This window comes from Anoplolepis gracilipes, chromosome 4 (assembly GCF_047496725.1).
Source record: "Anoplolepis gracilipes chromosome 4, ASM4749672v1, whole genome shotgun sequence".
Taxonomy (NCBI): domain Eukaryota; kingdom Metazoa; phylum Arthropoda; class Insecta; order Hymenoptera; family Formicidae; genus Anoplolepis; species Anoplolepis gracilipes.
Window position 1 is genome coordinate 257,324 of NC_132973.1, and position 27,320 is coordinate 284,643.

Here is a 27,320-nt window from a genome sequence, read left to right on the forward strand (position 1 = left end):
TTGACTTTCTGATTTCTTTCTTTTCGCATTCTTCTAGCATTCTCATCACATATCCTTCTGGCTATGTCTTATCTTTAATTTTTAATAAGGCATATAATATCGCTCTTTCCACCGATTACAGCGAAACATGTTTTCCTAATCATTCAGAAGCGAATTTTCGAGCGTTTTAAGATACATTACTGCTCGTGAAGTACATTGCCCATATTTATGTAAAATATTTTATTAATAAAAATTGAACTTTCGACGATATTAGAAGACACATATTATTAATTGCGTATGAGTATGTCAACTGCATAATCGGCATTAATTAACAGTAATTAATAAAGTTTCATTTCTCGAAATTAATATATCAAAAGTCCTGCTATTAAAATTGTAAATTCAAAGCGACAAATAGATGAATTAAACGAGTCAACAGATGTATAAAATTACAGTAATTAAATAAAATAAAATTATATTTCGAATATACTTATATAAGAGTCTCTTGTAACAATGATCTCGAGTAATTAATTTTAATAAGTAATTTTCTTTTTTTTTTCGAATCACGATTAGTTGTTACAGAAAGCGTCTCGCATTAACTTTTTTATTAGTAATACAAGAATTTATACGATTAAATATTTAGCGGAGACCTTCTTTTAGCTCTAATGCTTTAGCTAAGCTATATAAATTAAAATGCTTGTCAAGTAAAAATTAAAACTTTTATTTTTTATTTTATCTTTTTTAAAATAATATGTAATGAAAATTAATGAAATTTATACGATTATGACAGCGAACACGATATAATTCGGACAATTTTTACTTAAATAAGTAAAAAGTTAACATTTTTCTCTAATTAAAAAAATTTTGTATATATATGTGTACATATAATATATCTGATTTTTATTTCATTTAATTGAATCTATCGATATCTAATGGTTTATTATTGTATTTGTAGAACAATATAATACTCTAAATTATTAAATTGTTGAAAGAAAATTTTTTTTCATATAAAATAAGTTTTAATTTGTAAAATGTAGAATGTAAAAATAGCGTTTAATGAAAGAAAAAGAATTACGAAAAATCAAGATATTTTTGGCAAAATTAGAATATTGACAATATTTACATGGTTATTTGATATTAAAAGTAAATTATTGCCAGTGTGGAGAAATAACAAATTATTTTTAGGTGAAAATGAATAAGCAAAATATGTTAATAAATTTTGTGGACATAGTACGGATCGCAACCAAAACTGTGCGCATTATGTGTTATCCATTGAGAACATTCGTGGACATTGGCCATGTAGTTCAAGGTCTACGTTTTTATGTCCACAGAGGGCGTATCGCATTCAGGTTAGGTTTAGATCACGTAAAACCGAGCCGTGGCGTTTCTCACGCTTCTCTCTGGTAAATATTTATCTGTCAATGATCTGAACATTGTGGAATAATTAATGACTGATAATGGGTCTGTTAACCGTGTTGAAAAAACTAAAACAGAAGGAAAAGGAGATGCGAATTTTAATGTTGTACGTATTCGCATTTGTGTATCTATTTTATATATTCAGTTTGTGGTTAGCTTACACGTTGACAGGTTAAATAAATTTAACTTAACTTTAGATATTGGATAATTTAATATTTAATAATGCGTATGGAGATTAGTGTTGATATTTTCAAGTGGATACAAATTGCTTCTTTTGGTAATATATATTCAATTATTCTAATGCACACATTTATTATTTCAGGGGTTTGGATAATGCAGGCAAAACAACAGTGTTAAAAAGACTCAATGGCGAACCAATAGATACTATATCACCCACGCTTGGCTTCAATATCAAGACATTAGAACACCGTGGATACAAACTCAATGTATGGGATGTGGGTGGACAGAAATCATTGCGTTCATATTGGAGAAATTATTTTGAATCTACAGATGGACTTGTTTGGGTAATAGACAGTGCTGATAGAAGAAGATTGGATGATTGTAAAACAGAGTTATACAAGCTCTTACAAGAGGAAAGATTAGAGGGAGCGAGTCTTCTTGTATTTGCCAATAAACAAGATATGCCTGGTGCATTGTCAGCATCTGACATAGCGGAAATTTTGGAGTTACCTAATATAAAGACTCACCATTGGCAAATTTATAAGTGTTCCGCTGTGACAGGTGAAAATCTAGTTGATGGTATTAATTGGATCGTGGATGACATTGCAGCGAGAATATTTTACATGGATTAAATTAAATTCACAAATTGATATTTCTTACCTCATCAATCATGCAAAAATAATGCTGGACTAGTTTTTTCCATAATGATATTTATATTATGTTGTAAAATTAATATATAATATAATATTAGATTACAAAATATCTCTGCTATCTATTATACATTTTCTTAAAAATTTTTTTCTACTTATTTAAAGTCACTTTATCTGTGAAGTTAAAAGGCATTTTTTATCATCAGTTAAATGAGGATAATTGTTTAATTTTTGCTATATATTAGTTTCTAAAGAATTTGTCAACAAATGAAAGTAAACAAGATATTTGATTTCTTTGATATAGGTTCCTTGATTTATTTTTTTTATCATTTTCATATTTCTCTTATATTTATTTTTTCCGTTTTTAGTTTATTATATCTTCTGTTTCTATTTTCATATTTTCTTTTTTTTCTGCCTTTTTCTTCTTTTTCTGTAATTTTAATAAATAATTTTTAAACGACGCTTCTACTTCCGGATACTCTTCTAAATAAAATGACTTTAACAGTTTTGGCTCGACAGTGTTTTTTGGTCCTTCAAATGCGTTCATAATCTCATTGATGAGAGATGTTGAAAGCTTCAGCTTAAAATTCTGTACCAATTTTACAAATCTTGCTGTAAAAATAAATTTATAATTGTTTAAAATATTCTTACAAATAGAAGCGAAATCCTCTACTTTTTAAAAATTTATGAAAACTTAAGGAAAAGTCTAAAAAATATTTTGTCGAACATACGTCGCGAAATTCTTTTATCTTTCAGCGACATCACAAAGTGACCAAAGTTGCGTTGTTGCTTCTTTCGTTTCGGTTGCATTGCTTCGTAATTTGCCCTTTTTAGAAGTATTCTTCTAACATTTGGTCCAATAAGTTTGTAATTGCTCAGAATACCACCCAACTTGATAACGACCCATGGTTTCTGGTTTCCGATTTCCTCCAACTCTTGAAGAATATCCTTATTTGCCCAAACATTCTCCAAGTCCAAAAGATATAAAATGCTATCAGGTGATACATGCGGTGTGATTGCACGAACCAGAGCTAAAGCACCTTGCGCTCTTAAAGGATTGTTTCCCAGATGTAATTCCTGAAGCGTACTATTTTTCGATAAAGCTGCTGCGATGGACACAGCATCGTTTTCAGTAAAGTTATTCCCTACGAATTCAATATAGGAAAAGAATATTTTTCGTTAGAGTTAATTTGTTGAATATTAATATTTATTTAGACTTCTATATTTCATTTGACATTTTATCATTATTTATTAAAATGTAATATATATGAACTTTTATAAAAAAGCATTGAGCGCGCTGTTCTTTAAATGAAAATTATTTCTACAGAATTTTTTTATTTTTTTATTAACAAATATTAATGTGTATATATATATATATATATATATATATTCTATCTATAATGAGATATGTATATTTACAGCTTAAATCCAGCTTCTCTATGTTTTGCGATTGAGATAATAATTTCGACAGATGTGGCACGCACTCTTTGTCAAGTCCGTTCCAAGTTAAATTTAAAGAATGTAGTGTCTCGTTTTTCTTTAGTTCATCGACAAGAGCTTTCCAAGTTTCAGTGCTATATAGAAAGTTCCGGGACAAGTCCAGGTGTGTCAAGGTTTCGGAGTGCGAAAGTAGATCCTGCAAATTTTCAGAACATGTTTCATCCAGACGATTGTCAGACAGATTAACACTCTCCAAGCCTTGATTGTCAGACAACGCGGGCGCGATGTATTCGAAACCCTCGTTTCCAATGTGACAGCTGCTGAGGTCGAGCGTCTTGAGGGTTGCGTTCGTCGATATCGCGTCACACAATCTGCTAACACCATTCGCGCCGATTTGACAGCCCGACAGCGACAGACTAGTAATCACATTGTTTTTAAGTAGCAGAGTGTTTAGATGTGTGCATACGTCCGAGGATAGTCTGTTACCCTACAATGAGATAATCGTTAATTAAAAGAAAATATGTTCTGTCAATCGGATGTGAGTGTTAATATCACTCAAAAAAATATTTTGCTAATGTATAGATAGATTTCTATGATGTCTCAATTAAAATTTATTGCTACTTTTTTGTATCTGTTAAAATATTGTTTGTCGCGTATAGAATTTATAGCAGCAATATTCTAGCAATACCTTAGAAAATTTAGATCCCATTGCCAAATATTAATCACAAATATAATAGATCTTGACAATAGGCCTTAAAGATAGGCATCACAGAAAAATTTTCTGTCTAAATTACACTAATAGTACAGACATAAATTCTGTCTCTGTCATTTAAATTGATTAAGTGCAAAATATATGCACTATCACAGCATTTGCTAATAATTTATCTATTTCAATTAACTTTTTACATCTAGAAAATTTTTGTTGAAGTTGCAAGATCATTTTGTTGAGTGATGTTTGTGTATGTTATAAAAAATTTTAAAAAGTAATATAAATTTCTCTATTTTTTAAGTAACTAGATGTAGGACGGTTTGGAAATATTTTTTTTTTTTCAATCGGTTAGAGAGAATACGTATGTGGATTCTGCGATTTTATTTATTTAAAAAATGGAGGTGTTATTAAAATTATTTTTAAGTTTGCAGTACCTTGAAGTCTACTATTCGCACGTAAGTATTGTCCATCAAAGCTTCACAAATCGCTTTTATCACGGACGATTCGAGCCCATAGTGTCGCAGATTTACTTGATCGCTTAAGAGCATGTCTTTTAAGGAACCGATCGACCGCAGACCCGAACGCTTCACTATGTCGTAGAATTTTTGCACACCATCCGCGCTGTAAATTGGTGGACGTTCGCGCAACAGCCAAAAAGCCGGTAGCAATCCGGGATCATCTGGTACCTTGTACACTGTGTACGGATTCACTATTTTCAACTGGGAATCGCTGATTTCTATCTCGCGTAAACACGGATGAATCGAGCTTTCGGTGGATACTCGGTCGCTCAGGATTACTTCATCTTCCGGGGTGATCGGCGTTTCCTCGGACGCATCGTCATCCCTTTTCTTTTTGACCTGCTCCTGTATTTATGATATCGATTAGAGATTTATAAAGATAGATAAAGAACAAAATCCGTTTCATTATTTATTTGCAATGCTGTAGCTCTCATAATTCTCAGAGCACTTTTAATGCAAAAGTAAATTGCGAGAATCGAAACGTTGGAACATTTCTGTACATGTTACTGAAGAGTTCTATTAAGCTACAGTTACCAAGCTCAAGTTACACCGATCAGATGCCGCAGATGTTTCTTCTTTTCTTCAGCCTTGGCCGTTGATTCCCTCGTTCTTCTCGCTTCGAATTCTGTTATGTAATCCGTCAATATGTCGGTGTCGTCGACGGTTTCTGATTCTGTTTCGATGACTTTCATTTCAATGTCTTTTTCCTCCTCTTTCATGACAATGTCTTTTTCTTCCTCTTCGAAGTTACCGTATTCATTCTCATCTTCATTCTCATCTTCATATTCATCTTCATATTCATTTTCATATTCAGTCCACGTATCCATTTCTCTATAACGCAAAGCTTCGGCAGCATCTTGGATGTCTTCTAATGTCTAAATAATGCGATTATGTATTAATATAAGATTATTTATAATTGTATTTTAATGTCAGCAATTAAAATATTTTGACATATGAAATAAAATTTAATTTCGGATATATAAAATATGTGAAAATATTTGCAATTCTATGTTTTAGTGTGCTTATTCTTTCAGCTATCAAAAAAAATATGCATATAAAAATATTGTAGAAATTATATTATTTATAAATACTTGTGTGATATCCATATTTGCAAATATTTGTTATTCTCATTTGAGATTAGTAATATTACTTAACAAAGTCTTATATAAATATAAATATATTATCGTATTAAGACATAATGTTTTTATAAATTGGTAACAATTCGCTATGTGAAATTAGTTATTTACATATTGTTGCATGTTATTTACATATTGTTGCCTCTTTTCCGAGATACTAATTGGTTATCTCGATGTCTCGTTGTCAAGTGCGTTATTGCGACTTGCTTCGCGCGTGTCGTCTGCAGCTGTCAAATTTTGTTGACAGTTTATGTGACAACTTGTAAAAATATTAAATTAAAGAAAAGTTAAAAAAAAAGTTAAAGAAAACGAAGAAGAGAAAAAGAGAGACAAAAGAAAAGTATATATATATATATATATATATATATATATATATATATATATATATTATATATGCGTGTATTGTATATGATGAACCTATGTATAAACTTTTTCTATGATATTATACGTACATTTAATATGTAATTTATATTTGTGAAATTAATAGAAAAAAGAAGAGGTGAAAGAAAGAAGGAGAAGGGATATAATATTAAATAAAAAAAGAGAAAGAGAGAGAAAGAAAGAAAAAGAAAAAAATGGATGCTTTCTTAAAGCCAACTGTAAATAATTTTACAGTTAATTAATGTATTACTTTTATTATTAATATTTGAGAATAATTGAAAACAACAGTCAAAATACTTTGAATTTGCTTCCAAGATTATAATATGTTAGAAATTTATCTTTGATCATTTACATTGCGAAAAATATTTATTACAATATATGTACCAGACTTTTAGTCATATTTGTTAACAATATATACCAGACTTTTAGTTATATTAGCTGTTGTTTACACATTTTAAATACCTAAATGCCGTCAGCTATAAATCACGTTGCATGCAGATAAAGAAAATATTTATGCGATCTATTAAAACAAACAAACTATGCATCGAAAGCTGCCACGGCCAATGGCCGTTCGCTATAGTGAGCAGAATAGCGAGCAAATAAATTCTCATATTGTCGAAAAACAAAACATCGTGTCTCTGAATTTCAATCGATCGTGTTGCATGCATACTTAAATAACGATGCAAACGTGTTATCTTGAAACTTTTTTTCACTAATATTATATAATAGTAATAAAAAATATTAGTAAATGTCTATAATAGCTACTGCAGCGAAAAATCAATTTTTTTCAATACCAATCAACAAAACTATCATGGAAATGAAACGTAGAAATGCTTTTAGGGAGAGACAATTCTTCAATAACAAGTTATTGAATAACAAGTTATAAAAAAATAGGGTATAAGATAAATATTCACATAAAGTCAACCCTTTCAGAAATTAATGACCTTGACATATATTGTCAAAATTTGAAAAAAATTGATTTTTCGCTGCAGTAGCTATTATAGACATAGAAAATATTTGTACATTCTCTTATAATTCACTTAAAAATGTAAAATTAGATGAAAAGAATTAACTATGCATGAATGACTAATTGCTGATTTATGTCATTATATTAGAATTAATTTTTCAACAATTTTTGTAATTCTTAAGAGACTTTCTTTTTAAGATAAAAAATATAATACATATTGTACTCAACTTAACTTATACATAATTATATTTACTTAATTATAATTATACAATATTTTAGAGAATAATGGATTTTTCGTGACAAATTGAGAATTTATTAAATAATTAATGATTAAATAAAATTCTTAGCCTTTAAATTGCTCACCTAAATAATTCATAGAGTTTCTAGAATAAATGTGATATTGAACAAACAAATTGCATTATCTACGTAGTATATAATTTATTAGATCATGGAGAAATTTTCTTAAGTTATGACTTGACCACTGTGAATTTAAGTGTGATTCTGAAAATGTACAATGTACAATGAAAAAACAAAGATCTAATCTAAGCACATATATAATTGATTTAATAAATTGATGTAATATCAAGAGATTTGATAAAAGGATATTTTCTAAGTATATTTGTTATGTATTTCTAATACACACACACACACACACACACACACACACACACACACACACACTTACACAAAATGTATACATTACGCATTTTTGATATATTTGTATTTAATAATGCTAAATAATAACTATAATTCAAACAAGCGAATTATATGCGATACACGTATAAATCGATTAAATGTTAATTTTATCTGTCTATAGACAGATAAAATTATAAAAGAACAATTGTCATAATCGGATTTAGCCGAACCATTTTCTGAAAATAGTGAAAGAAAACTATATTATATTAGGCTATATTATAAAATTAAATATAATAACTAGCAGAATATGTTAATTATCTCTTATTAAATTATTAATTCTATGATGTTTTTCTAATTAATTATCTATGTAGTATTTCAAAGAATTTGATTAACAATAATAATATTAATTAAGAATTTTTCTGCAACTTACGAAGTCTCTTATTAATGATGTAAATTGTAAATAAATATTCGCTCTTCTCTATTATTATGATGAAGTTTCTATTTCATTAACGAAATAGTCTAAAATATAAGACTGTAATTATTATCGCGCTCGCGCATAAAACTTACTTGCAACACTTGCATTCACCATCTTCGGTTGCATTCAGCATCTTCCTCCTTTTCTTCCTTTGAGAAAACAACGTTTGTATAGCACAAACGGTATGATTAATAGGTTTTGTTAGAATACCACAAGTAATCTTTTTACGTTCGCGATAGTATTCTTTGGAAGGTGCTATCAGCAATTCTAAAGATTTATCTTCATTTTCCATTTCCAATAAGTCTAAGGATACCCATTCATCTTAAATCAAAAATTGAACAAGAATGTGTACTTTTGTTAATCTGCGCAAGAATTTTTCTTCAATAACATCTCATGAGAGACAAAATATCAAAATCATGTAAAAAATCGGAATGTCCATCGAAATGATCATCGAACAATTGTACAGATTTTATTTTCAATATCTATATCTCTATATTATGATCGAGTCTTGGGAGAAGATTCTCTTTCATTACAAATTTGTTATCTTTGCTTATATATATTTATATTGAGAATCTTTATTCTACGAGAGAAACTGTATGTCTCTCAATAATGAAAGATTTAATTATATATAAGTAAAGTAAAAAAAAAGTACATAGTATATTTAATATTTAATAAAAGATTCGATTTCGATAATGATTCTTCGTAAACCATTATAATTAAAATTGTTAATCGATCGTGAAAAGTTTTCGTGATATTCGACGAACGATTTTCGGCCACTTTTTTTAATGATAAAATGGTGAAAGCGTTAGGATAGTTCTCTCTTACTCTCTTGTGTTCCTTCGTCACATAAGAATGATTCGTCGATAAGGAAAAAGCTCATCTTCTTCTCACGAAGATGTCAATCGACAGTACATACTATCATATGTTTCACACGGGCCGCAATCGTTCATCGCGGGTTGCATGATTCATCCGCCGAGTATTCGTCAAGTGGCTCTTCTGGACCATTGTATTGTAATTTCGGCAGATCGTTCGTTCACAAGCGGCGAGCGGTACGCGCTCGTACACGAGGGGGATCCGTCCCATCTCTCGTCATCGTATCGACGGCAACGCGAGATACGGCCCGCCGAGTTTGCTTTGTTAATCTCAGCCGCGCTTTCGATGGTAATGGCATCGGCATTATCTCTAATGAAACAATCGCGACGGGCCATTGAAATCGGCGCCGGTTGATAAGATCCGGCGCGGCGCGCCGAGCCCGTATCTTTATCACCGAGGAGAGAGAGAAATAAATATGTGTCTCTATCTTTATTAATTGACCAGCGACAATCTTTCAATCTTCTAATTTCATCGTAATTTTTTTCTATTTGAAAAGTAATAAGAAGCTTGAATTAATTGTAGAATTTAGACTTTTGTAGATAATATAAATCAACAGGTATATACGTGTAATGTACAATTAATGCTCTTAAAGTCTTTAACTTTGGATTGTAGATACATGTATGTACATATGGTCTTCTTCTTGACCTCTGGTTCTTTCTTCCGGAAAAAGGACCGCGATAAGAACATCGTATTTTTTTTCCCATAATTTAAATGCGATAGGAAGGATTACACACATTGGGTATTGTGTCATCGACACAAAGATGTAATAAATTGTACTATACATCATGTCGAAGAATTGTACTTTTTATTGAAATCTTTCACATCGCCGCGTAAATCTATGCGAAGGAGAAAAAGAATGGGGAGAGGGATAATAAAAAGTTGTTTATGTACATGCATTCTCGTTTGCACATTTCTCGATGTCAGACATGAATAATCACAACGTGTGGATATTCTTTAACTATCTATCCTCGATTAGATCAGAAGCATTAGTTCGATAGATACAGTTTTTTTTTTTTTTTTTTTTTTTTTTTTACTATCCTTGTTTCGCTTTTTGAAGTGAATTGAGAATTTGTCGTATAAAAATGATCAACTATTGCTTATGATCTCTGGAAATTATTAATACAAGACATTATATAAAATAAAAATAATATAATATAAAATAATATATATATATATATATTCGCCGTCTTTCTCGCGTCTATGTGTATTCGTACAATAATATAATTTTCTTCATAAAATAAATGTATCTATGATAAAACTTTGTTCCTTCCTGTTGTAAATAATCTACGTATGTCTATAGAACGAGAGCGTTATGCTTCTCAGTTTAAACTAACTTACTTCACTTGGCGGGGGACAACGTTATAATATAAAAAAAAGAAAACAAATTGCACATCTAAAGATGGGGTTGACGATGACTGGGGATGAGAACATACTTTATATACTTAGATTTATTTACGTACGTACATCGTTCCACGATGCAATAGCGTCACTATATACACTATCATCTTCAATACGTCGAATACTCTTTCTCTCTAAAAAAAAAAAAAAAAAAATCGCATTATTCACGCCATTAATATGATCTTTACAAGTCAATATGTTTGCGATTTAGTGTACATTGTATAGCACATCCTTTTCGCGTAGTGGCAGTATATCTGTTAAAATAGACTACACAATGACATTGTTTCTTCTATGAGTATCACAATAATATCGTCTGAAGGAACGTTTGAAGCCCACGTTACATCATACAAAGCAAACTTTCGCGTATGATCTCGAGTAATGTCTGTGTAACGTTACTCATAATACTTCTGAATATATCTAAAGAAATTCTGCCGCGTTCTCACTAAATTTATTTACACATTATTTAATCATTTATGCGTCTCTATTAAACAGAGCGCAGGTTTACTTTGACGTTTACACATGATAAACGTATTTTACATCTTGTGCAAAGTGCGATAGTGCTATCCAATCCAAGTGTATTTTTCTTAAATGATTGAAATAAAAAATGCGATGCAAGGCGATATATAATAAAATATCAAAGAGTATAAAATCGAGCATATAAAACGTATAAAATCAAGGCGCATATAAAGATGGCAACGCCAAGAAAAAAGGAAAAAGAGATACAGGCTTAGCAAAATTAATAAGTACGAATTATGTACATATGTACAACTGATCATATAATAACAACTGATCATTATCATTAAAATTATTTATAATTGTCGCTCGCTTATTATCGTTACGCAAGAGCGTGAGAGGTGCAAACGCGAGGAAAAAGAGAAATAAATTTTAAATATTTTCAATCCGAGAATGTCATTTATGGATTGCGTTATTTTTGTAATATTTGAAAAAATATCTAAAAGGTAAATATGCATAAAACATACATATATCGATGTGTCAACGATTTATGAATAAACTGACTGTAAAAAGATATCATTAGTTAATTTATGCATTATCTTATGCACATTTTATAATAAAATCCGATAAAAATTAGAGATACTTCTTTTTCTCTTTTCCCTGCACTTGTCCCACCCCAATATGTTCTAAACGTTGGCTCAACTTTAACAAAGAAAAACCTCAGAGCTCTCAAGTTATTTCGAAGTCGAAAGAGTCACATTTTCCATTATCACAAAGAATCAAACTGTCCAAACTCTTACATAGTCTTACATAGTCTTTAAGGCTTCTGAGATCCTCTATCTTCGCTTCTGATGATTCTCTCCAAGAACCTTTCTTCGCGCTTATCGATCTGCTTCAAGAAAAAGAAACTCACCAACTCTTGTTCTTCCACAACATTTTAATCACACGTGTACCGTTAGAATTTGATGCGGTCCCGATGTCTGGCTAGTACCCGGTTGCTGATGAGGATATGGTGGTTCCTGTAATCTGGGTTTACTATAGGGCTTATGCGGTCCCTCTTCGTAACTAAAACTGGCCGTATTGTTTCTGGCTTCCGCACTGAGCGGCTTGTAGAGTGGCGGCAAACGGTGTCTACCTTCCTCGGACACCATTTCGAGACTTTCTTCGGCGCCGGTCAAGGTACCAAGCGAGGCGCCCGATAAAGGTCTCACGACAGATACTCTGGGCTCGGGATCCTGGTCCTTGAGCGGATTGGCATATCTCCTTAGATTCTCCTCGTTTTGAAGATTGTTAGACTTCTCATCCAAATCGCTACGATGGCGATGTAGCGAGGTTTCGCTGCTGGTAGCTGCGGTCAAGTTCGATCTATGTCTCATGGTTCTGAGATACCAGAGACCGCCGAACAGCGCTAATAGCAGTACGGTCGTTAGAGCGCCGCCTAAAACGGCCACGTAACCGCCGGTGTTGACTACACCAGCCGAACTAGGCTCGCTGAGCAGCGCCGTCTCCACTTTGACTTCTACCACTGAAGCTAAAACGAGAGGTCTCGCCAGCGGGCGACTCAACGCCTCGCCGAGATCTCGTGCTGCATCGGCCGCCGCTTCAGAGAAGATGGTCACTTCTACTGTATCGTTATTGCCAGGTTTCAAATCACATAGCAGTATCACCAACTGAGGCCTTCGTGGATCGGTCAAAAGCTTTCTCAGACGACGGCACAGCAGTTCCACCGACGTTCCAGGCGCTAGGGTATCTCTCCGCAACAATATCGTGAGCCGCGAACAAGTCGATCCGAGCGTGGACTGTCCGGGCCAACAAGATGGTGGAGCCGGTAGCGCTGGCGGATTGACTCGTCTCCCAGTTTCAATAGACCAGCATTGTCCCCACGCCGGACATGGCGGCGCCAAGCAAATATCGCTCAGAATAGGAATGCAAACTTCGTGAACCAGACAAGAGGTACCGTTCAAACAGTTACCTGGCCTACACCAGACATTGCTGCACTGATTCTTGCCGTTTCGGCATTCGCATACGTTGCAATCGTCCTCCCACGTGGCGACTGTGCAGCCGGGTCCACCAGCTGTACGGATCTCGCATCGCGTACCGGTTCTACCGGGCGGGCAAGTGCACGAGTAGCTCGCAATGCCATCCACGCAAGTGGCCCCTCCGGTGCACGGATCGCTTGCACACTCGTTGACGTTGATACGGCAATCCGGGCCGGTGAAACCAGGCGCGCATTCGCATCTGAACCAATTGACACCGTCTACGCATTTACCGCCATTCAAACAGGGCACCGGCTGACAATCATCCACGTTGCGCCGACAGTTCGGGCCTTCAAAACCTTCGCGGCAAACGCAGCGGTAATTGCCGTCGACTGTGTTCACGCAAGTGGCACCGTTTGCGCAGGGACCGCTCGTGCATGCCGACGGCGACGCGATATGGCAGGCTGCGCCTTCCCAACCGTGCGGGCAGTGACATGTAAAGCCGTCGCCGCGATCCTGGCAGGTACCACCGTTCCGGCAAGTGCCTGGCTCGCAATGACCACCGCGTAGCGCGCACGTCTTGCCCTTCCAGCCGCCCCGGCAGATGCAAGAGAAGTCCGCCACGCCATCCACGCAGGTACCGTTATTGCGGCAGGGTTCTGTCAAGCATTCGTCCACATCTGAAAGAGTATAAATTTTATTGAAACCATTCAAAATTTATCGGACTTATCGATATTTTTTTTTTTTTTTTTTCCTATCCATTTCTATTCTTTCTCATTACTTACTCTGATCGCATAGATCCCCGCTCCAACCCTCCCGACAGATGCACTGGAAGGAATTAAGCAGGTCGACGCATGTGCCACCATTCAAGCAGGGATTCCCTCGGCAGTCGTTGATATTCTCGTGACAATGCATGCCAGTGTAACCGGGATCGCAGATGCATCTGCCGCCGCTGCACCGACCTTTACCGCCACACGGGGTGCCCTCGCTGCCGCAACCGTATTGCTGGTCGTCCGTCATGCCGAACTGCTGCGAGTTATGCAAGGCCGGGTCCGAACAGTTCTTGCCTTGCCACTGTACCGGGCAGTGGCAATAATAGTCAGTCTGCGTGTTGAAGCATGGCGCCGAGTTACGGCACGGATTCGGACTGCAGTGATCGCGATCGATCTCGCACTGGTACCCGGTGAAGCCGACGGGACACACGCACTCGTAGGCGTTCACCAGATCCCGACACTCGCCGCCGTTCTGACACGGCTTGGACGCGCACTCGTCGATGTCAACGTCGCAGTCTTTGCCGGAGTAGCCAGCGGTGCAGCTGCAGTGATAGTCGTCCACTAGGTCGATGCAGAGCGCGCCGTGCTCGCACTGGCCGACGCAATCATTAATATTCTTCGTGCAGTTCTTGCCAGTAAAGCCACTCCGGCATCGACACCTGTTGATGACAAACGAAATTATTACGAAACTTGTTTAATTACTGTCCGCTATTTCACGGTGGATTCTTAAATCGCGTTTAACGATCTCGATTACATTATGATTTTTTTATTCCCGTCAACATTATTTTATGGAGGTAGTAAAGCGAGTAATTATGGGGCTGTCGTAAGTCAAACAATAAAGATGCCTTTATTATTATTATTATTATTATTATTATTATTGTTTAACCTACCGTAGTACAGAAGACCGAGGAAAATGCTCTATAACGACTTAATTTCCAATAACTACATCGTCCGTGGGAAACCTATCATTTATACATAACACATTGTAATTCAAAAAAATAGAAAGACCGGATGAGAAACTCCTCCAGTTTACGATAACAGCATGTTCCCGAATGACGCTGTTAAAACATGGTACTTATGTCTGTTAATGATATAAGCAACCTTGAATTATCAGATAAGTATTAAGGAATAGCTACGTAAAATTCTCGAGATTTTTTTCTCGTCTCTCTATAAAATCATCAAATATTACTAATTAATTATTATTTATTTTGTCAACTTTGATAAATATATTTTGTTTTCTATTAATTTATTAAATATATGTAAAACACAACTTTAACATCTATTAAGAAAAGAGTGTTATAAATAAAAATATTGGAAACATTTTGCATAAATGTCCGGATATTAATAATAAGCCTGTAATCACCTGTAATCGCCGGCCAGATTGATACAGGTGAGCGAGTTCTTGCAGGGCGATTCCTTGAGCGTGCACTCGTCCACGTCGAACTGACAGAGGACGCCCTGCCAGGCGGGCGGGCAGTTACACGTGAAGCTGTTCTTCCCATCCACGCAGATACCGCCGTTCTGACACGGCTGGGAAGCGCACTCGTCGATGTCGGTCGCACAGTAAGGTCCGGCGAAACCCGGGGCGCATTCGCAGTGCGCGGTCTCGCCGAGCTCATGACAGGTTGCGCCGTTCAAACAGGGATTGGACGCGCACGGATTGTCGACCTTCTCGCAAGTAGGCCCGGAGAAGCCATCCGGACACGTGCAACGGAACTGATCGGGCGCGGTGTTCTCGCACGTGCCGCCGTTCTGGCACGGCTCGTGAGTGCCGCAGTAGTTGAGGTCCTGGTCGCACAGTATGCCACCCCAGTTGGTGTCGCAGATGCACTGCCAGCTCGAGCCGTTGCAGTAGCCGTGCTTGCAGCCGGGATACGGCATGCACTGGTCGCACAGCTCGCCTTGCCAGCCGGCCCGACACTGACACTCGCCACTGACGTTGCAGTGACCATGCACGGGATGGCAGCCCTCCTTGCAGACGGCTAGAATTATTTTTGTAAATCACATATATTGCTCAATTCGGAATACTTGCACTTTTGACAAGTCGCTATAATTTCTCATCATAATTTGCTAATATTGATTACATAATAATAATAATAATCTAGCAATTTTTTTATTATAATAATTTATATTTTTATCTATCATAGATAAGAGAATTAATATTATTTTATTATACTATATAAAGAGATTTGACGTTTAATTAAATTATGTATTTACGAGTTTGCAATCAGTATCAAATTGTATCATCATTATTGAGAGAGTGATTAAAAAAGAATCCTTTCGAAATGTCTCTAGTCTTTCGGATGTCTATGATGACGTGGATGAATAAAGCGTTTCTTATTCGTCTTACTTTTGCGGCATGCGACATGTAATAGTCATTGAGTCGGGCAAACGTAATTAGCGGAGACGTAATGAACAAAACGGGCGTGCGCGTCAGAACGAACGCGGAAGAACACACGCGTGATACTTTTTGCAGGTTCGTAAGGGATTATAGGAGAGGGCCGCGTCTTTAATACGCGACGTATAAGCGTATTGAAAGAGCCGAAGCAACAGGTATCTTTCATACAGGTGGTTGAATGACAAAATCTAATTTCGGCGCGATCAAAGATTATATACCGTAACCTTTGGAAACGAAGACCACGACGACGATGACGACGTCGGTTTCCCTTCCATCCCCTTCCTGCCGTTGGGACGAAAAAAAAAAAAAAAAAAAAAAAAAAAAAAAAAAATGGAAAGAAAGGCAGGAAAGGACGAACGTGACGGAGATCTCGCCGGCACCGAGCAACTCAATTAGCCGGTGGGACAGAAAGACAGATGAGAAGTGACAGAGAGAAGGATTATCCCTCCAACCGTGAAACGAAAACTCATGCGGCGGCGCGCTCGCGTGTACGTAGATCCTCCTTTCGGGGTTTCGGTCTCTCATACGTATACCAACACCTTTACCGTTACGTATACGCGATTATCGTACGTACGCGTATAATCACACGGCGGTCCATTCGCGTCTTACACGTATATATATATATATATATATGCGTATATACCGCCCGCGGCATCCTTAATGATTAATAGCCCCACTCGCTCGCTCTCTCTCTCTCTCTCTCTCTCTCTCTCTCTCTCTCTCTCTCTCTCTCTCTCTCATTTCCACGTCGCGACAACGGACATTTACGGATATTTATACGATTGCATCGGCGACTACTTCGGGGTCCCCTAAATGACGTCGCATTCGCTCGTGACAACCCTTTCTTTGCAACGATGCATTCGCGATGTATGACGCTTGGATACGTGGACGTCATCGTCGTTGTACGTCGAGCCAATCAAGCAAATATTTTTAATAATCTCTAGAGACTCGTTCTCTCTCTCTCTCTCTCTCTCTCTCTCTCTCTCTCTCTCTCTCTCTTTCTCTCCCGCAGCCCTTTCGCATTTTAGAAACTATAAATTTTCCTGGAGTCTCAAACGATCACGCTGCTACTCATATGCCTACGGTCTACGGTTGTTGATTAATAACGCAGGCAGTTAGGTAAATTAACTTGCGCGGTTCGCGATGCGGCGACCTTTTTTTCCGCGTCGCGCGCTTTTTTTGCGGTACGGAAGAACAGCTGTGCGAAGAGAGGCGGATTGCCGGATGGGTGGTTTGTGATTTTTCGCGCGTGATTCCAAGAGTCTCCACTCTACCCGCGTGATTATGACAGAGTTGCTTCATTCGCGCGCGAGTTACACGCGGAAATGTTTTCCCGGAAAATTTACGTCCCTCTTCCACCTCGTGTAGTTGCGTGCGTCGCGCGAAAAACCTTCATTTGTCTGTCGGCAATTCACGCTTTGAGCCCGGTTATGATGCGACCCTCTCTCTTTCTTGGAATGTAATTATATTTTTTATCGCGCGTTAAAACTCATCTTGCGACGAGGAATAATGTAGACAAGCACGTTATTAATTTTATGCAGTTTTCTTTGCAGAATAGTCACTAGAATCAATTTCTTTTTATAAATAAATGAAATTCTAAGAGAAAAAGGAAAAGTCATGGACTGTAATTGATAGTGCGTAAATATTTATGTCATTATTGTTTAAATAGTAATAGCAAAAATGTTAAAATCTGCAAAATTAATTTTCTCTATTTTTTAACAGAATTTGATCAAAGATCATCATCGGCCTAAACTTTTCGATTTTTCTTTGATCTTCTTAGAAGAAGCAGAATAATATATGTAATATCTAGGATATGTTATTTATGTATTACACATATATAATACAAAAAGGAGAGAAAGAAAGAAGATGCTCGCTTTGATATATTCGGTAGAAAAGCAAAATAACAAGCAATTATATATTTTTAATTCTCCAGTTAAATTTGTGTATTTTCTGTCATATCAGTTGTCGTTACGTATAAAGTATTTTTATAAAATTACATATGGAAGTGCATATGGAAGTATATCATATATTTCGTATACCGAGCGTTTGTTGAACTTTCAGAATCCTTTTTGCCAGATGTTAAAGGAGCATCATGCACGTATGCACTTAGCGCCCGTAGAGATTTTACCTCTCTCGCGCGCGACCACGTTGGTGCATCGTGTGAAGAGGATGCACGAGTGAAATTCTCCTATTGACCTTTCACAACGTGACAAAAATGTCGGAGCCAGTTCTCTCTCTTTCTCTTTCTGTTCTCTAACCGAGACTCGCGCGCGCGATTCATCGCCTTGCACGAACACGCGATCTCCGCCGATAGTCTCTAATTGGGATTTGCACATTTTTCCGTCCGTCGTAAGTAGAACGTGCTCAAAACTCGACAAGAGTCGATTTTCCTGCATCGTTAAGCAAGAGAAATTTTTTACATTTCGCGCCCTATGTTAAGAAGATTCAATCTTCAAACGAGATCAGAAGAAGCTGTGGAAATGAAAGCTGGTCACAATATAGCTAGTCATCGTTTGTGTCTATATAATGTAGTTGAAAAAAAAAATAAATAAATTATCAATCAGCAGCTCGAGGTGATCGCTATGTTGGTTATCAAACAGCGAAATCTTAAAGTTCACAGTGCCAAGGAAAACGAGCAGCATCGGCAAAGTAATCGCGTGTACGTTATTTGAATTCCTTTGGCATAATATCATGAACGTGCCGACTTGCGAAACGATTGTTTAAGCAAACTATTATTTCAACGCAACAAAGCATCTTTACGGGACTTTAATCTTTTTTTCACAGTTTGATAATTTCAAAATTTATTTAATAATAAAGTAATAACGTGGCTTTTTGAGAGAAATATTGATTTATACTTCTTCTTCATATAAAATGTTCCCATAAAATATAAATTCAAAAATTTATATAAAGATTTTCACTTTTTTTTATCCAGAAAGAAAATGGTAAACTGTATACTTTTACTCATAACTCGATTTCTATAGCATTGGATATATCTTTTTATATTGTCGAAAACTGAGATAGTTCTGAAGGCGAATCATCTGAGTCAAGAAATCAATAGAGAAAAGGGCTTTCGACGGGTTAGGTGAAGTTAGCACCCCGAAATGCAATTTTTATAGTTTTGATTAGAGTTCTAGCTTCTTCTTAAAGAGTTTAAGAGTTCTTTATAAAAAATAAAAAGAGTTCCGTCGATTAACGGTTTCAAATTTGAATTTGAAAATTGGGATGCTAACTTTACATCGAAAATCGAGATCGAGTAGTTCTGATAGCTCAGAACTATTTAAAAAAAAAAATAAAAATTCTTTTTTAATTTTTTTAATTTAATGCTTTATCAAAATTCTTTTTTATTTATCAGGAACTCTAGAGGACATAAAAACAAAGCAAATAAACTATTCAGAACTACTCGATCTCGATTTTCGATGGTAAAGTTAGCACCTCAATTTTCAAATTCAAATGTGAAATCGTTAATAATCGACGGAACTCTTTTTATTTTTTATAAAGAAGTCTTAAACTCTTTAAAAAGAAGCTAGAACTCTAATCAGAACTATAAAAATTGCATTTCGGGGTTCGGGGTGCTAACCTCCGTCTTCACACCTCCCGTTTTCGACACATCTCTAACGAGAATTGTCGTATGAACGTGATCGGGACTTTCTCAACAAGACGTCGCGTCGCGTCGCGTCGCGTCGCGTCGCGTCGGTCCGTTTGAGATCGACCTTATGCATGCATGTGTCCTATCGTAAAGAGGAAGGGATGACAGTAACTACGGAGCGAGCGGTCACAGCGAGGCGGAAGTAACGATTAAGCGGCGAAGAAAGAGCTGTTATATTGGTCGGCGCAGCATTGTGTGATGGGACCTGGCGTGATGTGTCGCTACCTTTGTAACGATCGTACGACATGCGTCTAACGTCCGCCCATTGAGGCACGCACCGAGATAATTCGCGTGCTTTACGATCTCCATGCGAGACCGCGTATGGCCCAGCCGTTTATTTCCTCTCGATTCGCCGCGGCGTTCTCGCGCGCTAAATCACGAATCTGAATTAATCGATCTTTTGGAAAGCGAACAGTGAAATCGACAGTGAAGATACGAGATGGTGAAAAGCGCGCAAACGTAGAGAACTATTTTGTTTATCCTTTCGTTCGTGCCGCAAAATATTATTCGCTAATTGTATATATAAATCTCTTTTGCTTCGAACAAAAATTAACACTATTGATATCAACAAAATGTCCAATTTATTCGTATTAAATTTGCTCGTCCAAATTCGTTTATTTATTAATTGTCCAAACGCAAATGTAAGAAAGAAATTTTTTTTTTTCTCCAAAGATCGAATCTTTTCGCCCTTTGAAAATTATTCGACAGCAAACGACGATGATTATTAATGATCGAAGTAATCGAATTGCAAGCCTCGTTAAGAAGTACTCGCGCATGTCCGTGAGAAATCGAAACATCCGTAGAGGCTGTTGTACGTAGGTCCTGTCGTGAGATTTCACGTTTCAATGAATGATTAATTATTCTTTCAACGACGCGCGCAGAAGACGAGGCAAAAAAGTGTTCCGCTATTGATATCTTTCGAGTTTTTTTCCGCAAAGAATTATACAAGATAACAATGACGCAAGAGAAAAAAATGCGGTTTGCTACTCACGAATATAAGTACGCATTCCGCACGATAAATTTTATACTTGTCCGGAAAAAGTTTCTCTAAATAAGGAAACTCCATAGGTATAACAGTTTGTTAAATAAAATTCTTTTCCCTTCTTCAAAACATACGTCCTTTTCACGTCGATAAACGCTCTTAACGCTTTATCATTCGTAAAGTTACAGTGCAGTGAATTTAAAATTAGATATTGGATGAAAAGTTTATGTAATAATACATATCTTGATGAAAGTAATTTATCTGCAAACCATTTTCCGTGGAAGAGGTATAAGAGAATCAAGAAACGTGTATTTATGCAGATATTTTTTGCATGCACTTTACACGATGTCTAGTGTAATTAATAACTACGCATGGTAATACTTGGTGCGGTAATGCGATAAACATGGGATTAATCAGCAATAATTCATTCTAAAGTCGATGCCTATCTAAAGTGTTAATACTGAAATATGTTACAGGACTTCTTTGCTTTTCTTTCTTGTAACAATTTTCTACACGATTTTAAAAAGGGGAAATTACCGTTCATCGAGAAGATAATAAAAAAATCATATACAAATTTGTCTCGGAAATACTAAGCTAAAATTATTACAAAAGAGAGGAAACATTGTTGAACTTTGCGTGGCAATTAATTAAAACAAAATAGAATTATGTTGAGTATAGAACTTTGATAGAACGCGATGTGGCTGACACAACGATCAAAGTAACATAATTGTCGATTAAATTCGGACTCACCTGTCTCGCAATCGACGCCTTTCCATCCCTGTATGCACACTTTGTCCCCATTCTCGTCGCAGGTGTAATGGCCGAAAATGTCGTTTCTAGGTCGGCAGAATTTGGTGCAGGTCGCATTGTAATAATGATCGGTGCACTGGACTCGCACCCGATACGCCAAGTGAGCATTTTTCCCTTGATGATTGAGAGTGTGCCACGTGGATCCTGGCAGGACGATGCCGCTGTAACTCGCCTCCTCGATTACTCCAGCACTTGCCTCGTCCCTTGCTTGCAGGATCAACGTGAATTGCCTCTGCAACAAAATATTTTCAAATCATTTTCCAGTGGCAACGATAACTAATTAAAAATTATCTCTCGATACTAATTAAAAAGAACAAATTTAAAAATAAAAACTCTACATATTAATAAGTTCACGCTAATAAATAAATAACTCGATAAAAGGGGAATTATATGAGTAAAATTAATTAATTATATTTTTTTCTTATTTAATAGAATAATTATTTATAAATAAATCTTTGTACGAGAGAAAGAAAACCTGCGCATGTATCGCAATTAATCTCTCGCAGATTATCTCTTTTCGAAAGACGCATTCAGATTCCTGTCTGCGGATCAACGTTGTTGTGACGCAACAAAGTCGGATTAAATACAGAACGGTGATGTCACGGGCGACAAGGGCTCATTTGAAAGAGGAAGGGAGGTGGTTTGATGAAGGCAGCAATTAACCCTTGCCCAGCTTGAATAATTCCTCGCCGGACTCTAAGTGGGACCTTCGGAGCCTGGTACTTTTGCAAATTTATACAGCGTCTGCTGACCTTTGGGGGCGGTTTAAATTATACGATAGTGTAGGGTTACCAATTTCAGGACTTTGGCTTATGTAACCGAGAGTTACACGAAAGCGCATCCGTAGCGCAAAACTATGCGGTAGAAAACAACTTCCGATGTAAACAAGATGGTATAACGCGCGTTGATTCCAACGTAATAAATCTGATAATGAAACAAGATGTGTATACATACACATATGACGCTGAAACACATCATCTCTTATTTCATCGTCAATGTATGTACGGAGTGCGTGCGCGCATGCTTTTTTTTATATATAAATTACTTGTTTTCTTAAATATGTACGATAGTATAATTTATATATATATATATATATATATATATATATATATATATATATACACACACACACACACACACACACACACGTATACACGTGATTCTTATAAATGTTTACGCGAGTAAATTCCATATGAGATACATAAAGCAAAACGTATAAGTGTATAAGTAGGATTTAAATAGGATCGCAAGTCATGGTTGTAATGATTACCGATACATTCGTAACATTCTCTGCGGGAGCGCAGAGAATCGCCACTAATCGGGATAATTACAACGGTTACCACGAGTATTGACACGACGATTTCGTCCTTTATATAGGGTCGGCTTATCTCCGGCATCGCGTTGCGTCGTTCGTAAAGGAGAACCCGATTGGTACCACCAATCAAGGGCCGTGAGTGAGCGACGGCCGGCTAATGCAATAAATAAATTCGAATCGCGCTGCCGCGCGCGGAAGACGCGGCCTGTCCGCTTCTTCGCGTTGCCTCAGCACGCTGGGCACCCGACGGGGTTACACGGGAGTCGGGCCGTCGCCGTCGCCGTCGCCGTCCCCGTCCCCGTCCCCGTCCCCGTCCCCGTCCCCGTCGCGTCGATGCGATGTGGTAGAAAGCTGGAAGTGTGTTCCTCTGATGGAACCGGTCCTGGCGAAAAAAAAAGATTAACGCGCGGCATCGGCGTCTCGCGAGCGCGCCTGCGGTATAATGAACTTGACGATCCTCGGAATTAGACAATGAACGCGGATTCTGAGAGGGAGAAAGAGAGAAAGGCATTTGCCGAGTAATATCGCGTGTCGTGGAAATTGTGCGACTTAGATGTATCTCGAAATTTTTATCTCAAAATAAAAATTAATTTATACTACACATTTAAAAAATATATAATATTATATTGTTATAATATTTATATATATATATATATATATATATATATATATATATATATATATATATAAAAAACAGTATGTATATATGTATGATTAAAGAGATTTTGAATAATGCAGATTGAAGAGTCTGACAAAGTAATCCGTTAGCATTGGCGAAAGATATCCGTTTCTTGCGCAAGTGTCAATTTGACATGTGAGATGTGAGTTTCTTCTCGCCGACTATGGCTCTTTCCCGCTTTTGGCATCGTGTTCCTCGTGTTTAACTGTACACTCGTGACTCAACTACTAACTCGCGAGCTTAGTGAATCAATTTCTCCCGTAATGATCCGAGATGTTTGTTCATACATCGATCGGTTTGCACGAGTCAGTTTCTCTTATTTGAGAATTTGCAAAAACTGGTTAAATTGATGTCAGAAGGGAGGAGTCTATGATCAAGACCAATGTTCGGTATATGTCTATCTCGCTTTGACATTTAGAAATCATATGCTCGATGATGTTAGTCTATGCAGTAACAAAGAGCATGTTGTGGCCAGTCAGACGTCTCAACGTCAACGCTAAACGTAAAGACAGCGAGCTCCAGTACCTAGAGCAGATGAGCGCTAATTGGTGTTAATTGGTGGCTCGCTCGAGGGCCGGCTTTCTCACGCCCGCGACTTTCGTGCTCGCCTTTTTTTTTACACCTCGTACATATATTCTAATGCGGCCAGTCTCGGCCGGTCATCGCGCTCGCCTCCCTATGAAAAGGACATTCCTTGTGCTTCCTTTGTCGCGCCGCTATTATTTCTCTACGACGAGTTCGTCACAATTGAGAGATAAGTGATTTAAGGTTAAGGTCTAATATCATGTTAAATTTTTTCGAGTCTCGATAAGTTTTTAATATGTCGGATCATGATATGTGTAAAACTTATTGATTTGTGTCGCAAGTTATATGTTATGTAATACATCGAGAACAATTAATAATCACGATTAATAATATAAGTTATTTACAATATATTATACAATTTATTTAAATTTTACAAGGGTTTTAAAAATTTGCCCTATAAAAGAGACAATTTCTCTTTTACTTGGAAATAATAGTCAAATCAAATACAGTTTTTCCAACTTTCGACTTTGCATAGATTATGCAAAATAAATTTCTACCGTACTTGTTGGGAATTATCGCAACCCTAAAATAAAAAACATACTCAATGTGTCAAGAACCGTTGAAGACGTAATTGTAAATCTAGGAATTCACACGTGGGCGTTTCGCTACTCGGTCACAAATAACTACGCGGACGATACCTGACGAATTTCTCTTTTCACTTTTAAATATCGAGAAGGAAATTGAAAAATCTTGACGGAGGAACCACAATCCTTGGAATGCATCGTGCGATCGACGATCCAACCAAATAAAAGTCATATATAGTTTTTTTTTTTTTTTTTTTTTTTTTTTTTTTTTTAGAATAGATAATCACATCTTTCGCAAGACGTCGAGAAATATGCAACGGAGAGTTAATAAAGAATGAAATTAATATAAGATCAAGTTAGGAAAATTAAAACTGCCTTATAAATAGCAATATTTTTTTAACATGAGATAAAAATAATTTAATTGTATTACAATAGTCGTTAAAAATTAATTTTATTGCTATCATATTCAATTATCCCACTTGATTTTAAGAAAATATAATAAATAAAATGCGGAAGAGAGAGGAGAGCGTGGGATGTGCATACGTGCTGCTTTGCGGCCGAATGCGTCATCTCGTATTCCACGGTCGTGCAGTACGTAACATGAATTATCCTGTTTCTTAAATTGTGCGACGCAGAGTATATACGCATAAAACCATTATTCGAATGCGTGTCCGAGTGTACGTAAATACGCCGAAATGCATAAAGCATCGCAAGGAGAGATTTTTGACTATGTCGATATCAGACTATGTAGAATCGAGATGATTCAAATCGAATTTATCCTTTCAAATTAGAAATTTGTGGGGAAAAGAATTGCGAAATCCATAGCCAGGCATAACCGAGCGAATCAAATCAGCAGCAATCTCTAGAGAGGCTAAACTCTCTCGATATTGAAGATTACTAGCATGATTTTACGATCTTTTCGAGGGACATAGAAGGAACATGCGTCGAGCAGCTTGCGTAGGCGTAGGAAATTAATTAAGCCGAGCGGTATTCTCGGAGAAGTCGATGCACGTCCATTTCCAATGTCTACTCGCAATAGCCAATTAATTAATTTCCTGTGCGACCACAGTCGGTTCCACGTTGGCGGTCAACGCGAAGTAGATATCTGTGTGTCTACGCACATTTTATGGGTAAATATTTAAAACGTCATTTAGCAAGTATATAATCAAGAATAATCATTCCGATTCCTTTAGCAAATTTAAGCACATTTTACAGAGAGTTCAAATTTTCATTGATTGGCTCAAAAGCATAAAATATGTAGTAGACATTAAGTGATTATATCTTTTATAATTTCTATCCTTTGTTCAAAAACTCTTTGTATACGAAAAAAATTTATTATTACGCATATACTAAAATGTTTCTATAAAATCTCAAGTGTCGAATGTGTTTAAGCAGTTCGCTTCAATGCTCGAGTCTAATGGGCGACAGTTGGCCTGATCCCGAATTCATACGATCTGCATATTCGATTAATACCTTGCACGGCGGCGGTGGAGGCGATTCGAGGCGATTCGAGGCGATTCGAGGCGATTCGAGGCGAGTCTGAAGAGATCGAAGGAAACGAGCGGATACATGAAGCACGTAGAATCCCGCTGCGAGGCTATCTGGCCGTTTGCCCGTTTGCCCGTTTGCCCGCTTGCCTGCCTGTCTGCCTCGTCCGTCACTCTATCAGGCCTATGACTTACATGTATACGCATGTGTGCTCGTTGGTAGTCGCACGGAGCCAGGTAGACAGGTAGATAGGTAGATAGGTACATACTTCGTACGCCGAATAGAGTGCGCCGAGTCTCCTCTCTCCATGTCAGGCGACGTGTCTTAGGTTTCGCGGAAAAGATCGAACGAGACGTACGTGAGGACGCGTACAAAAGTGACGGCGGCGTACCGATCGAATGAGAGTACCGAAGCTACCTTCGATTTCTGTATGATCTCCCCCCCCCCCCTCTCTCTCTCGTCTGGTTAGCGCGTTAGATTTCGCGACGCGGAGCGTTCTCACGCGTGTCTCAAACCTGACAGGATTTATAGCCGACCACGATAATGCTTGACAAAACGGTCCCTACGCTCCAAAAAATGATCTTGCAACTTCAACAAAAATTTTCTACAAAATTAATAATTAATAAAAAATTAATTGAAACGAAAATAAATTATTAGCAAATTACGGTGTGCAAATTACTGCATATATTTTTGCACCTGATCTATTTAAATGACAGAGACAGAATTTATATCTGTACTATTATTAGTGTAATTTAGACAGAAAAAGTTTTCCGCGATGCCTACTACCTTTAAGGCCTATTGTCAAGGACAATTATATTTGTGATTAACATTTGGCAATGGGATCTAAATTTTTTAGAATATTGCTGCTATAAATTCTATACGTGACAAACAAATATTCTAACAGTAGATACAAAAAGTAGCGACAAAATTTCAATT

At 36.8% G+C, this 27,320-nt stretch overlaps 3 protein-coding genes across 5 annotated transcripts in view; 1 reads left to right on the plus strand and 2 right to left on the minus strand.

The window, feature by feature from the left end:
• Positions 1-1,326: 1,326 nt before the first annotated feature.
• Arl2 (ADP ribosylation factor-like 2) lies at positions 1,327-3,293 on the plus strand. Its single transcript, XM_072890989.1, has 2 exons — positions 1,327-1,498; positions 1,715-3,293. The coding sequence occupies exons 1-2, from the start codon at positions 1,434-1,436 to the stop codon at positions 2,202-2,204; spliced, it is 555 nt and encodes a 184-aa protein (XP_072747090.1). The 5' UTR covers positions 1,327-1,433; the 3' UTR covers positions 2,205-3,293.
• Positions 2,388-5,995, minus strand: LOC140664466 (uncharacterized). Its single transcript, XM_072889591.1, has 7 exons — positions 5,981-5,995; positions 5,438-5,764; positions 4,806-5,228; positions 3,642-4,149; positions 2,954-3,367; positions 2,692-2,834; positions 2,388-2,396 (listed from the first exon to the last, which is right to left on the minus strand). Exons 1-7 carry the CDS (start codon positions 5,993-5,995, stop codon positions 2,388-2,390), a joined length of 1,839 nt encoding a protein of 612 aa, XP_072745692.1.
• A 5,222-nt stretch (positions 5,996-11,217) lies between these two features.
• Ser (protein serrate) overlaps positions 11,218-27,320 on the minus strand; it is a 109,641-nt gene continuing 93,538 nt past the window's right edge. For all 3 annotated transcript variants that reach the window (XM_072890991.1, XM_072890992.1, XM_072890990.1), the window contains 4 exons: positions 21,734-22,025; positions 15,321-15,939; positions 13,970-14,616; positions 11,218-13,864 (listed from right to left, as the gene is read on the minus strand). In XM_072890991.1, coding sequence (XP_072747092.1) covers positions 12,150-13,864; positions 13,970-14,616; positions 15,321-15,939; positions 21,734-22,025 — 3,273 coding nt within the window. In that variant the 3' untranslated portion in view covers positions 11,218-12,149. The remainder of the gene's footprint in view (positions 13,865-13,969; positions 14,617-15,320; positions 15,940-21,733; positions 22,026-27,320) is intronic.